At 40.4% G+C, this 16,295-nt stretch overlaps 1 protein-coding gene across 1 annotated transcript; it reads left to right on the top strand.

Annotated features, from left to right (window-relative positions):
• The first annotated feature begins 782 nt into the window (after window positions 1-782).
• On the top strand, window positions 783-15,784 carry gxylt2 (glucoside xylosyltransferase 2). Its single transcript, XM_084062877.1, has 7 exons — window positions 783-1,243; window positions 7,706-7,904; window positions 10,274-10,405; window positions 10,611-10,862; window positions 11,604-11,727; window positions 13,373-13,545; window positions 14,003-15,784. The coding sequence occupies exons 1-7, from the start codon at window positions 945-947 to the stop codon at window positions 14,177-14,179; spliced, it is 1,356 nt and encodes a 451-aa protein (XP_083919003.1). The 5' UTR covers window positions 783-944; the 3' UTR covers window positions 14,180-15,784.
• The last annotated feature ends 511 nt before the right edge of the window (window positions 15,785-16,295 follow it).

Here is a 16,295-nt window from a genome sequence, read left to right as displayed (position 1 = left end):
GTATATGGAATGGGATTGTGAAATAGAAAACCATTATTTTAAAGTAATAGTAACACTCCCAATATGGATAATTAATATAATTTAATATCCAAAAACATGAACGGCATAATCATTTATTTATTTATGATAGACAGTAAGACCCCAAGAAAGAATACATGACTTTAGCCCCATTTGGAACCTCTTCCTCCGCTGTATAGCTCCGAGATGAGGTCCCACTGCGTCGGATGCCAGCAGATGACGAGACCGGCGAACGGCGGCCAATATAGTTGATTCTTACCCCTTTCCGCACATCGTATCCAAAAAGTAAAGGTCGCCTCTCCTGCTCTCAGATGTTATACATTTTAGCGGTCAAGAAAATGTAAGCGACGGCTTGAAACAAGCTTTTAAATCGCTTTTTTAGTCAGTCTGTGCCATGTTTTCCCAATGAAACCTTAACGGGAGCAGGACTGCGCATGCGGACGGGGGTTGACTGGCCACAGGCTGACTAAAAAAAGCAATTTAAACGCTTGTTTCAACCCGTCGGTTACATTTTCTTGACCGCTAAAATGTGAAACATCTGAGCGCAGGGGGGAATACCTTTACTTTTTGGATACGATGTGGGTAAAATGGTAAGAATCAACCATATTTGCCACCGTTCGCCGGTGTCCCACTATGCCGACACCCTAAGTAGCGAGACCTCATCTCGGAGCTATACAGCGGAGGATAGGTTATACTGCTATAGTTACGGTAAAGCCACCAATAAGCCACTCCTCCAGTGAGTAATGTTTCATGGATGTGATCGTGGAGCTGTTCTCTCTATCATCTGCTGCTCTGCAACCCGAGGAGCGCTAACAAAATGTCAACTCTAGGTGTTATTCTTCTCCACTCGCAGACAACATGAGAGGATCTTATTTGTTCGCCTGTTGTTCAAAGTGCCACAACAACCACAACAACTCGGTCTCACCATGCGAATTCACTGCAAACTAGTTGTGATCGCCGTGTGTTTCGGAGTTTTTCTACTTTTGTACTTTTTCGGGGGGAACGCCGCTGCAGACGATCCTCTCTTGAAAGAAGTTGTTGATGTGGATTATAACTATTCTCCACGACCTGAGCAAGAAGGAGGAGAAGGACACAAGGTTGTTGCATTCAAGTTTACAAAACCTCACGACGAAGCTCGCGTTATTCGCATGGGAGCGGAGCCACGCAATAAGGAGCGAAAAGAAGCGACATTTCTCAACAGAAGGGACCATGTGAACGCAAAGAGGTGAGAGCGTTTCTTTTCCCCCATCGTTTGCAGGGTTGGTGATGATGTGTGATTGCTTTTCTCTGCACGCCTGTGTTTCCATTTTGAACACTAAAGTATATGATGTACTGTTTTATTTTCAAGCAGCAGCTGTGCCTCATGGGCACCTTTCATATCGTTTGGAAGTTGTGGAACGAGTCTATCTTTTTTTCTAGGGTAATTCTTGGGTAATTCTCAATCAGTAGCCTACTTGTCAAATGACAAAAAATAACAATAAAAAAAGAGACTCGTTCCACAACTTCCAAACGAGACGAAAGGTGCCCAGAAGGCACAGCTGCTGCTTAAAAATAAAATAGTACATAATATACTTTAGTGTTCAAAATGGAAACACTGTCTGCCAGGCGTGGAGAGAAAAGCAATCAACACTGCAAGGATCAACACTGCAAACGATTTTCTTTTTGCCCCCCATTTGACAAGTAGGCCGATTCTCTCAAATCTAACACCCTTCTGTGCCCAAGGACACTCACACTGAATGGTATCACAATAGCTTGATCTGTCAATGCATCATTTTGACTTTCATGATATTGTCTATATTTGAGTATCTGTCTGTGTTAAAGCATGCCCGTTGAATCACATCCTCTATCTAGTTTCAAACTGAACTGATTGACTTGTCATTAGCTAGATTTTCTTTCCTGTTCTTTCTTACTACGATGTTATTAAATAATGATACAGCATCATTAATTTATTATAAGTGACCTCTAGATGGAATTGATATCACCCACAGTGGGTTTATGAATGCTCATGAACAAATAAAAAAAAAAAAAGGAAATTAGGTTAAAAAGGGTAAAGGTCACCTTGAAAGATGTGCATTTATATACAATAATAAAATATGAAAACGGAATAGATTTGGTAACATCTTCGCGGACAGGATGCTGCAATACTGATGCAATATGTGTATTGTAGAGACAACTCATTGTTGACCGTTGACAGTTGGCAAAGTCTGGGAGGATTCATGGTGGTGGTATGACAAGCTTGTCAGCTGTGATTCTCTAGCTCTGTGTTATCCGACCATTTTCATATCAAGGAAGGACCATTATTTATTCGGAATTTGAGCCACGGACCACCATTTGATAAGATTTAGCCTCTAAAACCCAACACTTAGAATATTTTGTTGTCATTGGATAAGATTTTGTCCACAATTCCATGCTGTATGGATGTGGTACCATAGGACAGATAACAGGCCAATGTTGATCAAAATAACAATTCTTCTACATCCTCTAATTGTGTAGACAAATTAAGTAATGTTTTAACAATAATTTCACTCTTGAGAGCATAAAATGAAACCAAATGGTCCATTTGGTTTGGCATTTTATGCTCTCAAGAGTTAAAGATCTAATAAAGAGTCCATTTGGTTACCAACTCTCCATCATTTAGCTGGGGACCACCTGGATCCCCCTCAAGGACCACTGGTGGTCCCCGGACCACTGGTTGAGAACCACTGCTCTAGCTGGTAAAAAAGAAAAGACTTCTAGATAATCCCATTTTGTCTTCACCTTATTGCAGGGCCTTGCGGACAATAGGCAAGAGTTTAGCTTTAGCTATTTCTGTTCAAGGATGGAGGCATTTTATTATGTCTCCTAATTTAAGCCCATACATCCTCTCTTTCAGTCTGTGTTGAATGCCATTTGATAACATAATAACCAAAATGTGGTTGTGGAAAAGCCAATATTCGCCCGCAAAGCTTTGCTTGTATGTTGCCCATCCTGTTCAGAAGATGAAAGCCGTAGAGGCGTTATGTTGAGAGAGAAGACCTTATTGTCCTCCCTGGAGCCTCACTCTTGCATGTGTGCTCTGCACAGATAAGGGATATTGGGTGAAAGGGTCACTTGTGACTGTGGAAAACGGCTAACAGGTTTGGCACACACACAAGAGCGAATGGGTGTGATTAGGAGAGAGCACACTGCATCTCCCTACTGCAGCTTTGTAACTCAAACATTGGTGCTGCTGCTGGCTTAAAAAAAAACTGCCATCAGTAATGCTCAGAAAATGACATTCATTTGGGTAACTAGGACATGGGTCTATAAAGGGATCAAAAGCAAAGCAAATAATCCATTATTTATTTGGTCCCTAAATTATTTCTGTCCCGAAATTATGCTTATCTTTTAACCCCTTTAAAACCGGGAAAGCATCTGTGTTTTTAGATTTGAGCGTTGGCTATTCGAAAATAGCTGATATACAAGCTCACAGCGCGTCACTCCTTGCCGCGCTGCGAGCTTGTACATCTGCTATTTTTGAACATTTTTAGAAAAATCTCGAAAGTGTGAGAACTACTGATTTGGAAGGCATTTTGTGGAATCGGCCTCAGGTCAGAATTGGAGAAGGTAACCTTTACCTTCATTGACAGTTTTGGGACAGTAGTGCTTGTGTTGCTAAATAATTTTACACCCTGTATCTCCTAACAGGGAGTAGTCTTCTTATTTCCTGCCCTGCACACTTTAATGAACAAACAATCCCTGCTTTTTCCTAATCCTTTCATTTCCTCATTACGCATCACTCTACTTCCTGCGGCCAAAAATAGAGTGAAGAGCAGCAGCTCTGTCCCAAACAAACTTTAGATTAAAGGCTGTGGGGAAGACATTGCCAAAAACAATTTGTGAAAAACATGTGACAGGCATTGCTTACTGGGATTCCAGTGTTCACTCTTGTTTATTATGTTAAGAAATAACTCCCATAGCTGTCAACCTGTCACCTTTTATTCAGACTGAATATTCACCTGTTTGCAGATGTTTACACCAGTGTTGATCATCTCTGTAAACAAATCCCCACACTATCATGCCAAGTACAGTTACAGTAGGCAGTGCTTGGTATGACCATACTGTACCTGGAGACTTTATGCCTTGTTTATAAAACTGTCATCTTGCATGACTGAATGAACGCTCCACTAGCTGTGCTTTGAAATCTCCCTGCTCAACCAAGCATCCTGATATGGTTGAGGAGGGAGTCTGCTCACGTGGGCCTCTTCAGTGGCTGTTATCTGTCCCTGGGTAACTGTCTTTCAGCTTCTGGAGGACAGCTAGTTATTATGGAGGGCAGGGAGGAAGACATCACAATGAGAAACGCTGTCATTGGAAATCGACACATAATAGTCTCTCTAGTAACGGCATCCAATCTATATATATTGATAGGAAGTTACTGGCTGCTTTTGAATGAAGCCACACAAATTATAATGTAGTGTGCAGTGGTGACGCCGCACAATACAGGACAGATTCGGATGCATCGTCCCCACATTGACAAACTGGCAGCTTGTGGGCATGGCGATTAGTGTGCATGGTGATAGTCTACGTCTCCGTAATTGGCCAAAAGGAAATAGCGATCTTTTTAACTAATTAAGGCCCTTTCTACAAAGGCCTTCTAAATCAGTAGTTCTCACACTTTACATATTTCAAAAATAGCAGATGTGTGAGCTTGTATATCTGCTATTTTTGAATAGCCAATGGCAAAATCTAAAAAGGCACAGATGCTTTCCTGGTTTTAATGGGTTAAATACTTTCTTTTTTGCAAACATTGAGACTGCACAGGCAGGTGCCGGTTGCATTTAATCAAATTTCAACAGATCCCCAAACCTGTTGTTTTGAGGGGGCACTGGTTTGGGTTCATTCAACATCCTGTGCGTAGGCTGGTCTCCCAAGGGAGACGCTGGGAAGTGAAGCCTTATTCATACTTTGTCGCGTGACGGTGTCGCACACAGAGAATAGCCGACCTATGCCGGACCCCCATATGTGTGCAATTTAGGTTTTATGGTGTGACTATTTTCATTCCAACCCCATGAACAGTGTTTTGGTGCTAATCGGAGCAACGGTGCACCAGTGGCCCCCAGGGGCCCCGTGGCAGACCCCTGAACGGTCTTTTTCTGCCCAGTTTGTTGCGGATCGGAGCAACGGTGCATCTTGCAAGTCCAGATGTAGCATTTGTCGGTCCAACCACCCACCCTCTAGGCAATTTTTATATAGGAGGAGGTCCTCCTCAGCATATAGTGTCGGCGGCGTCTTTTTGGCAGTAAAGTAAAAATCCTTTCTTTGGTACAAATGGGATATGGCAAGACCAAGGCACTCATGTGGAAAAATTAAAAAAGCCTTTAAATAGTACGGCTAATAGTTTTGTTGAACTGTAGGTGAAATAGAGATGGTTTCCAGATGAGCCAGCACTGTTCTCACAAAGCTTTTTGGATCCCATAGCCTGGGGAGGACGATTGCTCTGTGATTGGCTAATGTCTTGTTAACTAGTAAGGATATACAGTACTACATCTCATAGCCTGGAGGGAAGATTTCAAATGCGTGTTTCAGAAATAGGGAGCCAACATGGACCCAAATTGGCCCTCCCCCGGATCTGGCAAAAATCTAACTTTGCATATTTTAAAATGCACAACATATTGTCACCCACTCCTTTATACCTGGTATTTACTTGTGACATAACAATGAACTTGAAGTTCTTGTCAAGACTGATTCTTACAATGTGGAGGAAGAGCATATTGGATGTGCTGTTAGGGTAAGGAGGAGTTAGATGCCCGCCAGTACTGCCAACCATAATGAAAAAGTAATGTTTGTTAGAATACATAGACAAAGGTAGACGTGCTGTTGGTGCACTCTCATCACTCTTCTCTGATGATTTGAAAGGGGATGTTTACAGGCAGAGTGCTCTTTTAAAGGCACACTCTCTAACCAGTAATGAATCCAGTCTCTTTGTACTCGGCTGTGAACTCTCAGAATGTTTTCCAGATGTGTGGAGTAATGCTGTGCTGTAACACATTACCTCATGTGTACAGACTGTACATGCTTCATGCAAAAAGGAATAGGGCCTGTAGTTTTCATACAGAACGGTCCATCATTTATTTAACCTCACAGTTTTAACTTGCAACATACTTACACACATGGCATCATAGGATGTACAAAAGGCGGTGTCATAAGGTGAAAAGGGAAAGATGTATATGACAACCTTGAAGGCAGATTACCTAATCTGTGCTTAATCATTGTCCCTCGGCCATGCAGAAAACAAGGTGTTATGCTTGGAGATTATCCTCCAACACACCTGTAAAATGTCACCATTCCCTTCCTCATTTGCTTCATTCAGGCTCAAGGAGGAAATCCTCTCTTTTGGCAGACTAGAACTCATTCCATCACCCTCCCGAAAACAGGCAGACAAAAGATGTTTTGTTCGTATTTTTTCTTTTTTCTTTTTCTTTTTTGACTGTAGGCTAGCAGTCTTCTCTCCCTTCAGTTGTGCTAACATTTACATGTGTCATTAAAACCAGCCCCAGCACATCGTATTTGTCCGACAGACACTGAATATTGGCTTAGCCTCAGGCTCCACACAGTCCACATGTTTCCCTTTTTATGGTGGGGATTGGTCTGTGCTGCTGTCTGAGTCTATTTGAATTCAACTACAGTTCTACCTCTGCAGAGAGACATTTTTTTCTTTCTTTTTTTAACATCAGATAAAGGCACTCCTTGTTTTTTGAGCGTGGAAGAACAAAGCCCAGTGGGAACACAGAACTACAGACATGGAGAAATAATGGCGGGGAAGATGGGAACTATTGAACATTACAAGACAGGCAGCGACGCCTTTGAGGAAGTGTTGAGCACGTACCCTGCACAGCAACATCCAGCATGTTTTTTTAACCCATTAAAGCCTGAGGCCTATTCTACAAATGTCTTCTAAATCCTAACAGCTTTTTTGAAAACACGTATGTTGCTATATTATCAGTGGTTCTCAAACGTTTTCATGTCAAGGACCCCCAAAATTATGTGTTTGGCCGCAGACCCCCATCTCAAAATATTTTGTTCCAGGGACCCGCAGAAGTAAAGATTTGAGTTAAAAAATGTTCGATTTAAAAATATATATATATTCAAAGATTTGCACACATTTTCGAATAGCTAAAGTATAAAATAATGGTTTAAGTGGTTTACACAGATGTGTTTCCGGTTTTAATGGGTCAAGTGTAAAAATGGACCGGTTAAATTAACACTCAGAGGGGTCAGAATGTTGCCCTGTGCTCTGGCTACCTGGTAAGGAGACAGTGATTTACTAGGATGTTTCTGCAGCATGTGCAGTCATTTTCAACATTGGGTCCGGGGACCTCCAGGGGTCCATCCATGAGGGGGCTCCAGGACGTCCCCAGCAAAATGATTAATAGTTAGGAACTAAATGAACCCGTCCTGGTCTATAACTCAGAGTGTGTAGAATTGCACCCTTACTGGCCCATTTGGTAACATATTATGTAGATTATGTACACTCAATTAAGAATTTTACTGCGTAGACTGGCGTTCCAAAGATAAATATGGGGCTCTGTGCCATGCATATCAAACAAGTGTATTGTTGTGCAGCATGTGACATGTTGTAAGGTGATAAATAGAGCTTGCATGCTTCTGCTTGACATGTGTCTGTAATTAGTTGTGTGCGTGTATCATTTGTATTTATTTACTGTAGACAAAGGAGTGATGTGGGCCGGGGCATGTGGAAGCGGGTTGGTGCCGCTGAAGAGGTCATGCACCTGGCTGTGGTTGCCTGTGGGAACAGGCTGGACGAGACTCTCACCATGGTCAAATCAGCGCTCCTGTTCAGCATAAAGAGGATAAAGTTTCACATCTTTGCTGAAGACCCTTTGGCCTCGCAGTTTGAAAAAGGGGTAAGTGGGCTTAATAAGCGGCTGGGGCCAGAATTTGTGTCTCACTGTACAGTGTTTTTAAATTAGGTTTTTAGTTTTCATGTTTGTGTATATAACATGGAAATTGTTCAGATATGTTTCCTCTTGCCATTTCAATTGCACAAGATTCACGGTTCAATGTTGAAGTACAACTTCACAATCATCCAGATGCGCTCATTAAATATGCTCACGATTCATGGCCATCTATAAAGAAGTAAGACAATAAATATATAGTATAAGATTTTGCTCAGCTGCTGATTAGGCTAGTACTCATATAAAACACATAAATACAAATCAAAATAAATAAAAGCCACCTATGGTACCCTTTCTCTTCTTCTGACTGCATGATTTGAATAAAAAAAAAACTCTTTTAAACTCATGTCATTTGAACAAAAATGATTATCCTTGATCATCATATAATAAAGTATAGACGTAGTTGTGTAAAAAAAAACACCTGCGGTTTGTTGCCAAATATTATTGATTACCAAATGAGTTGGCAATAAATTTAGCAATGAATTTTAAGTTATTAAATTGATTAATCGTTGCAGGCTTTATATATTATATAATTATCCTATTGGCTTTCAATGGGTATTGATGACCAGATTTCAGTGCAGAATTCAGACCAGAATTTAGCCATTTCCAGTTTGGTTATTATACTCTAATGCAGATATATTATCTGTTTGTTTTAAAATACTTACTTCTGCTATTAATATATGGCACCACTCAGAGATAATTTGAGGAAAATGATGCACTTTTGTGCAACAGTTACTCATGGATGGATGAACTTGAATTAAATAAACTACTCTTGCACAGCGAAATGCAATCAATTGACAGTTTGTCGTTTTTCAATCCACCTATCTCGTACTGATTTGAATTAATTAAGTATGATTTCCTATTCATTTAAGCTTATAACACAGGTGTTTTTTCACATTGTTATGATATTATTACCTATTGAAGGTTGCTTTTTTCCCAAGGGGGATGGAGGATTTCGGTGGTGTATTTAAAAAACAAAATATTATTATAATAATAGTAATAATAGTAATAATAATTATTATTATTATTATGAATAAATAAATACAAATATTATAATACTGAAAATAAATCAATCAATTTAGTGAAAAACAGCACGAGGTAGTTCAGTTCACACTGCTGTGTATTTATCCGTTTCTGATACGTGGCAAGCCTTGGATTCATGCTTTTAAAGTAGGAGTTGTTAAACATTCCTCCCGAGTCTGTAATAGATGACATCAAGATCAGAGCCTCTTGTAAACCCTTGCCTCTCTGACTCATTCTCGCATAGCACGGGCATTTGAGCCTTTTATCTCAAGGTTAGGGCATAATATATCATCAAGACATTCCACTGTACCCCATTACCATGCATCACTTCAAAGTCACCTCTAAAGAGGTGCCTGTCATGATTTTTCTTCTTAGTTCCAGTGATGATGCAATTAACCATCAGTCTATTCTCTATAAACTGTCACTTGATGGTGATATGAAGCTTTAATGCCTAATTTTGGATGTTTACTTTCATGTGCTCATGGGAAAATCCTATAATGTAGAAAGGAACCTGGCATGGTCAGAATGTTATTGTTGGAGCCCATGTGTGCAGCAAGAACCTAAGTGCAGTGCAGTTGCAGTGGTTGGAGATAGTTGAGTGCCGCCTATGCATGCAGGCATTTTACTTAAGTCCGTTTTTATTAGGCACAACAAATGTTGACCAAATTGCTGTACAATGAATACAATTTGATCAGAGAAACATAAATCAGGAGTAAAAAAAAAAAAAAAAAAAGATTATCCAACAATCTAGTTTATTTTATCTGTCCACCTTGCCAGCACAAATCCTACCAATTCCTCTCACTTCTCCCACTCACTTCTGGGCCAAATTATTCAAGAATGCTGACTATTATAGCAGGATTCAGCAGGCTAGAGAATCATGTGCTCTCAGAGGGTAAAGCCTGGATCTGTTGCAAGGTATATGTACCTCTGCTCCAGACATCTGTCTGAGTTGTTTCACTGCCCGAAAATAGAGACACAGCTGGCAGCATTATGTTCGTTGTGGAACAACACGCCACCACAGGGCATGACATCAGTTTACATGGGCGTCTTTACAAACACACCCGTAAGCTACCTCCAAGAGAAAGCTATCATCTGTCAACAATAATGACTTGTTTCTGCTCAGTGTGGCGCTGATCCTCCTTTAACACCTTTACTTGTTCTCTACCTTTTCAGAAGCACACCAGGGACATGTTCGCGAGTGATATCAACAGTGTGGATACACACCGTCTGTCTGTCTTGGCCAGCTATAATAACTGAAATGTGTTCTGAGTAACTGTGTGCTGTTTCACTTCTAGCTGAACGAGTGGCCTAAAGCGATCTCAGCCAAGTTCCAGTATAAAATCTATCCCATCACCTTCTCAGTGGGGAACACAGAGGAGTGGAAGAAGCTCTTCAAGCCCTGTGCTGCTCAGAGGCTCTTTCTCCCCGTAAGACTTCACCACATTTTTCTTCCATATTACATACATATTTTTAACTTATGCAAATGTGCTGTATATGTTGTATAGATAGATACACACATATATAAATGTAAATGTATAAATGTTTTCAAAAACATTCACACTTTGCTTGTAGGTAAGGTTTCTTTTATCATAATTGTTATTATTATTACAACAACTGTCAATGTGCCACCAGGTCATCCTGAAAGACGTGGACTCATTGCTTTATGTAGACACTGATGTGCTGTTTCTGCGTCCCATGGATGACATGTGGGCCTTTCTCAAGGCCTTCAACAGCACCCAGCTGGCGGCCATGGCCCCGGAGCACGAGATACCCAAGATAGGCTGGTACAGCCGTTTTGCTCGCCACCCCTTCTATGGTGTCACTGGGGTCAACTCTGGTGTCATGCTCATGAACCTCACTAGGATCCGTAAGAGAATGTTCAAAGTAAGAGACAATCCCCCCACCCCCTTCCAAAAAACTAAACAAAACAGTCATCTCCCTTTGTTATGATTATGGGATTATGGGTAATTTATCTGCTTGACCCAGTACATGCGTGTGTTGAATCACTCTCACACTGATACCATGAACATCAACAACTTTATCAGATACTGAAGTCTGTGCACAGTGATACGAGATGCATGTTCTATTCATATTCATTCTGTTCTTTTCCTTGTCTCCTATCTTCTGGTCACGTCATGTGTCCAATACTGTAAATCTTCTCTAGTCTAATAAACTTCAGAACTTGAAGTGTGATACTGCCTGGTGTCATCTTGTTCTCCGAGCGCGACACTCAATTGAACCATGAGGGGGAGGGGGAATGTGTATTTATGTATCTGCTCTATATCTGTGCATTAAACAAAAAACAAAAAAACATCTATTAAGCAGATGTATATGCTGTACTTTGCAGTAGAGACAGTTGTCTCTTTTTATTCCTTTCTTTGAGCCAGAGTTCCGCTGTCTCTACTGGCTCAGTGCTGAGTGGGCTGTGATTGAAGTGTGCTAATTGCCAGGCTGACATTTCGGGCGCCTGCCATCAGAAATCAATTTAGATGCTCTCCAGGACCCAATGAGCAAAAGAAATTGCAGATTGAAGATCAAATGTAAATGCCCCCTGCTTTGATTATGTGGAGAGAAAAAGGCCACTTCTCAAGCTGTTAAGAAAAAAGTCCCTTCTTTTCTTTTCAGAACAGCATGATACCCAGTGGTCTGTCGTGGGAGGACCTTCTACACCCTCTTTACCAGAAGTACAAGAACCACATCACCTGGGGGGACCAGGACCTCCTCAACATTATTTTCCATTACAACCCAGGTAACACCCCACCACCACCCCACCCTGCCTTGCCCACCATGTCACTGTATTTGTCAGACCACTGGTAAGTAATGATCTAGATCTAACTGCATGTCATTCTTTCGTGTCACTGCTGCAAATTGCATAGCTGCACCAAGTGTAATATTTTTTTTATCCTGTCTTATATTAAAATTGGCTTAAATCTTGAAAGATAAATAATATAAAAAAAAAGATAAACTGTTAACACCGTGCTCTGACTTCGCTGGTGCGCTGTCCACTTAAAACAATGACTTTTAAACGAGTGAAGGCACTCAGTGGCAAGAGTGAGTATTCTTTTATTTCTCCATGTCTTTACAAGAAAGAACAAACGGTTCAGCTGTCCAGCCTTCGTCAGTGTGTGTACACACAGGCGAAGGCTGGATAGCCAAAACGTTTAAATGTAATATAAATATTTTAAATAGAAAATTCTCCTAATCAGAAGGGTTCATTGGTCAATGCAGTAAAACTATGTTTATCCAACGTGTTTGGGAGTCAAGCATGCTCAGATACACAGATACAATATTTTGAATCTGAGGATGAAAATGTACTCAAAATATAAACCATAATGTGCACTCTGATATATTCTGCACGCAGTGCAATTTTGCTTTTAGGCTCATATATCAATATGTAAATTCCAACGTTTAATGCATTATCAGCACAATACACCTCTTCTCAGATGTGCATTATGGGTCGACCAGTTGGTGCAGAAGTCTACGTTATGAATCTCAATCTGTAAACGCAGCATTGTCTGGCTGTAGGCAACACCAGAGTACCAGGTGCAGTCTCCAGATGTGTGTTTTATAAAGGGCTCAGAGCCACAGGCAGAGTTGTTGGCGCCGCTGTTTGCCTGACAAGATGATCACTGAGGCAGCCACAAAACATAAAAACACAGCCACGTGGATTCGCCTGTGTGTTCATGTTGCTGTGTTTGTTTGTCTATGTAGTGTGCCTTTCCCTGCCTTCTCCATAGAGACCCTGCAGTCTGTACATAGATTGTACCAGCTCATGCTTTGGCGGTCTGTCATCCATTTACAGATGGAGGCCTTTTGGTACACACACAGAGCTTCCAATTGGATAATTAATTTTTCATATTTATTTATTTATTTCACTTTCAAATGACAAACCATGATCCAAGTTTGCTTAATATATTATATCATATTCATTTTTGTGCGTATATTTTTAGGTAATTCATACAGCATTTGGTAGGATAGTAGAGAGAAGTAATGGGGCGGGGTACATGCAACACAGACAGAATTGAACCAAGGGACGTTGCAACCATGGTCAGCTACTGACGTGCCCATACATGTTTTAAACGAAAATCTTTTTAATAACAGACTAAACATTTTGAGTACTGAGGTTATTTAAATAAAAGAAAGAATGCCGTTTCATATAATAGTTAGGCCAACGTTTTGGCAGCAAGCTGCCTCCGTCAGGGTCTTAATGACCCTGACTTTGCATCGCAGCTTGAGTATGCTATTTCAGTTAAACAGAAATCTTACAAAACGTGGTAGATTTAGGTTCACCATACTATATGCTGGCAGGACCTCTCCTGATGTTCATTGCATTAGAAATGCACGTGGAGAGGATCTGTAATAAACATGTAATGGTGTGTGCCTCTTGTTTCCAGAGTGTCTCTTCACCTTTCCCTGCCAGTGGAACTATAGACCTGATCACTGTATGTATGGGAGCAACTGCAAAGGTGCTGAAGAGGAAGGGGTGTCCATTCTCCATGGGAACCGTGGAGTGTATCATGATGACAAGCAGCCGGCCTTCAAAGCGGTCTATGATGCAATACATGATGTGAGTGAGCCTCTAATGTATTTTTATTTTAAACACCACACCCCCACATATATTGTGTATATACACTATGTATACCCCACAGTAAATGTACAAAAGCAGGAAATCTATAGATTGTGTGTACATTTCCCAATGAGGGTGTATGTACTTCCCAGTTTATCTACATTTCCCTGTGGAATGGTTAATTGTATACATTTCCCATTGTACATATGTAAATCTAGATCTGCTGGGTTAGAGATGTGTTACCGGGAGATGTGTTTCTATCCACATTTACTGGGAGATCTATAAACTTAAGTCGATTTACGGATGATAAGCCATCCTGATTTTCTAGGTTTACTGTAACACTAACACACACACACACACACACACACACACACACACACACACACACACACACACACACACACACACACACATAGAAATATAAAAACTGACACTTGTCCATTTTTTTGTTCTGCAGTACCCTTTTGAGGAAAACCTGTTCCAGTCACTATTTTACCCCATCCAGACCAAGTTCCTGGACACTGTCAACACGCTGTGTGGCCGAATCCCACAGGTCTTCCTCAAGCAGATAGAGAAGACAATGAGAAAGGTATATGAGCAGAAAGTGGTACGCCACGCGAAACCTAAACAATAGCTGATGGAACAATGGCTGGATTATGGACAGGGTAAACGTTCAATCGACATAACTGGGGACCATCTTGCTATGGTTTATGAGTCAGGATCTGCCAGTTATGTCAGGATCTGCCAGAAGCCAAGGCTCTGAAATGAACAGTAGGATCAGATTGTGTTTACAGTTGTCTTCAACACAAAACACATGATATTCAACTTCCTTGGACTGGAGTTTTTTTTTTGCTTCTTCTTTTTATGACGACTGTGATAATTGACCCTTTGTCAAGTCCGGCCCGTGGTTCCGTCCCACTTCGTGTCTATTGGTTGCTGTCACTTGCTTGGACAAAAATCCTCTCTCTCCATCCACTACCATTGAAGAAACGTGTTTTTCAGTTGCTTCGTATTGATATTTAATGTATTCACTTCTTATTTTAAACTTGGCCTCATTGAACAGGAACAGCTCGTGTGCAGTATAGTCACTGGGCATAATGTGGTTTATTTTCTCCCAAAAACTGGATATTTTTCAAGATTTTAGCGTACTCAGCAAGTCAGCATAAACAACCAGATGGAGGCGGAACCGGGGTCGGAATGAGCCTGCTGGTTGGTCGGTCAGGGACCAATCAGAAGGTTGACTAAGGGTCCATTGTATGTCTAACTATGGACAAGCATCCAGTGCAGGTCCCTTTACACAGAACCAGGGATCCAGAGATCAAGATTTAGTTTGCCTTATTACTGTTTTACAATGTGCATAACCTCGTTATGTACAGATTTACAGTGGGTAAATGAATGACAATGTTGGGAAACTGTATGCATTGTATTTTTTGTGTGTATGGGGGTCCTAACAGAAAACGTTTTCGGCAAACTTATTTTTGTCAACTACATGTTGCATGAAAATATGTGCCTTGAAAGGAGTACATTTTTGTCTTTTTTCATTTTTTTGTAAAGGTGTTTTTACAATCCAAAATCTAATTTGCCTTTGAGGGGCATTGGTGATTTTTTTTATTATCATTTTTTTTATGTTAAGTAAAGGCTGTTTTTTCGGGTAGGTTTTTACTACTTGACGTAGTAGGTAAATAAACCACTGTTCAAATATCACATGAATGTTTTACCAATAACTTGAACAATACGTGTGTGAAGGAGAACAATGGAGAGCTGTAGATGTACCTGCTGTGCAGCTGCCTAATGTCACTGACAGTATTAAATGCAACAAAACACCGCAAACATGAATAGTGATGTTACATACAGAATGTTAAAATGCACTTTTGGACAGAGGTGATTTTTAAGAGGACCGTATGATAGTTTGTACTTTGTATTTTCAATGTAGATGCTACACTGACAAGTGAACCAAAAAGTGCTAGCATTTTAAACTATGAACTAGAACTGAATATGTGCCATATAAATAATTTTAAACTGTAATGTTTACGGTTCAAAAAAATGAAAGATATAGACCTATGTCTATGAAAAGGTATCTTATTTTGCAATATATTTGGTATGGTGTGAATACAAGGGCAATATATTTTGACAACACGACAGTCAATGTGGTGTGTTGGCCTATATGTATCAAGTTATTCAAACTGGAAACTGAAAATAGCTGTACAGTTAACCATATTGGTGTTACTGAATAAAGCAAAGCAAAGCAAAACAGCATCTGTTTAAGCGTCATTGATATCATTCAAGTACATGAATCGGATAAAGTACCGTTTACTACAGTATATACATGTTGAAATACCCCTTTTCATGTTTTTTTATTTATTATTATTTAGATATAGAATAGAGTAGAGAGAGGAACCCGAGGGCAGTAGACATGCAACGTAGTTCTCCATCAAACTAAGGGCATTGGGATTTTCTGATATTCTACCATCTCGCCCCACCCCTCTAATTTTTAATCTATTGTTGCTGTTTGGTGGAAACCTTGTATGTGAATCAAAACTGCAACATTTCAGGAAATGGGAAAAAGAACCTCACGACACGTCTCGTGAGCTTGTTGTAGACCGGCTATTTTCGCTACTTTTTTGTGACACTTGTATGACAAAGTAGGGCATACATTTATGTGTCGAAATATGAAGATACAAGGTTTCTGCCCGACAGCAACGCTATGTGAATTGTTTTAAGTTGAAGTCCTCTGTATCTGCTGGAGCATC

Source organism: Gymnoscopelus microlampas (assembly GCF_963454915.1).
Source record: "Gymnoscopelus microlampas genome assembly, chromosome: 7".
Lineage (NCBI taxonomy): Eukaryota > Metazoa > Chordata > Actinopteri > Myctophiformes > Myctophidae > Gymnoscopelus > Gymnoscopelus microlampas.
Note: the sequence above shows the minus strand (reverse complement) of the source record. Positions and strands in the feature narration are given on the sequence as shown.

Bases quoted from the DNA above. Each gene is read 5' to 3' on its own strand.
- gxylt2 (XM_084062877.1), top strand. From the start codon at position 945: ATGCGAATTCACTGCAAACTAGTTGTGATCGCCGTGTGTTTCGGAGTT. The intron at 11,728-13,372 runs GTAACACCCCAC...TCTTGTTTCCAG, and splicing joins TATTTTCCATTACAACCCAG to AGTGTCTCTTCACCTTTCCC. The intron at 13,546-14,002 runs GTGAGTGAGCCT...TTTGTTCTGCAG, and splicing joins TCTATGATGCAATACATGAT to TACCCTTTTGAGGAAAACCT.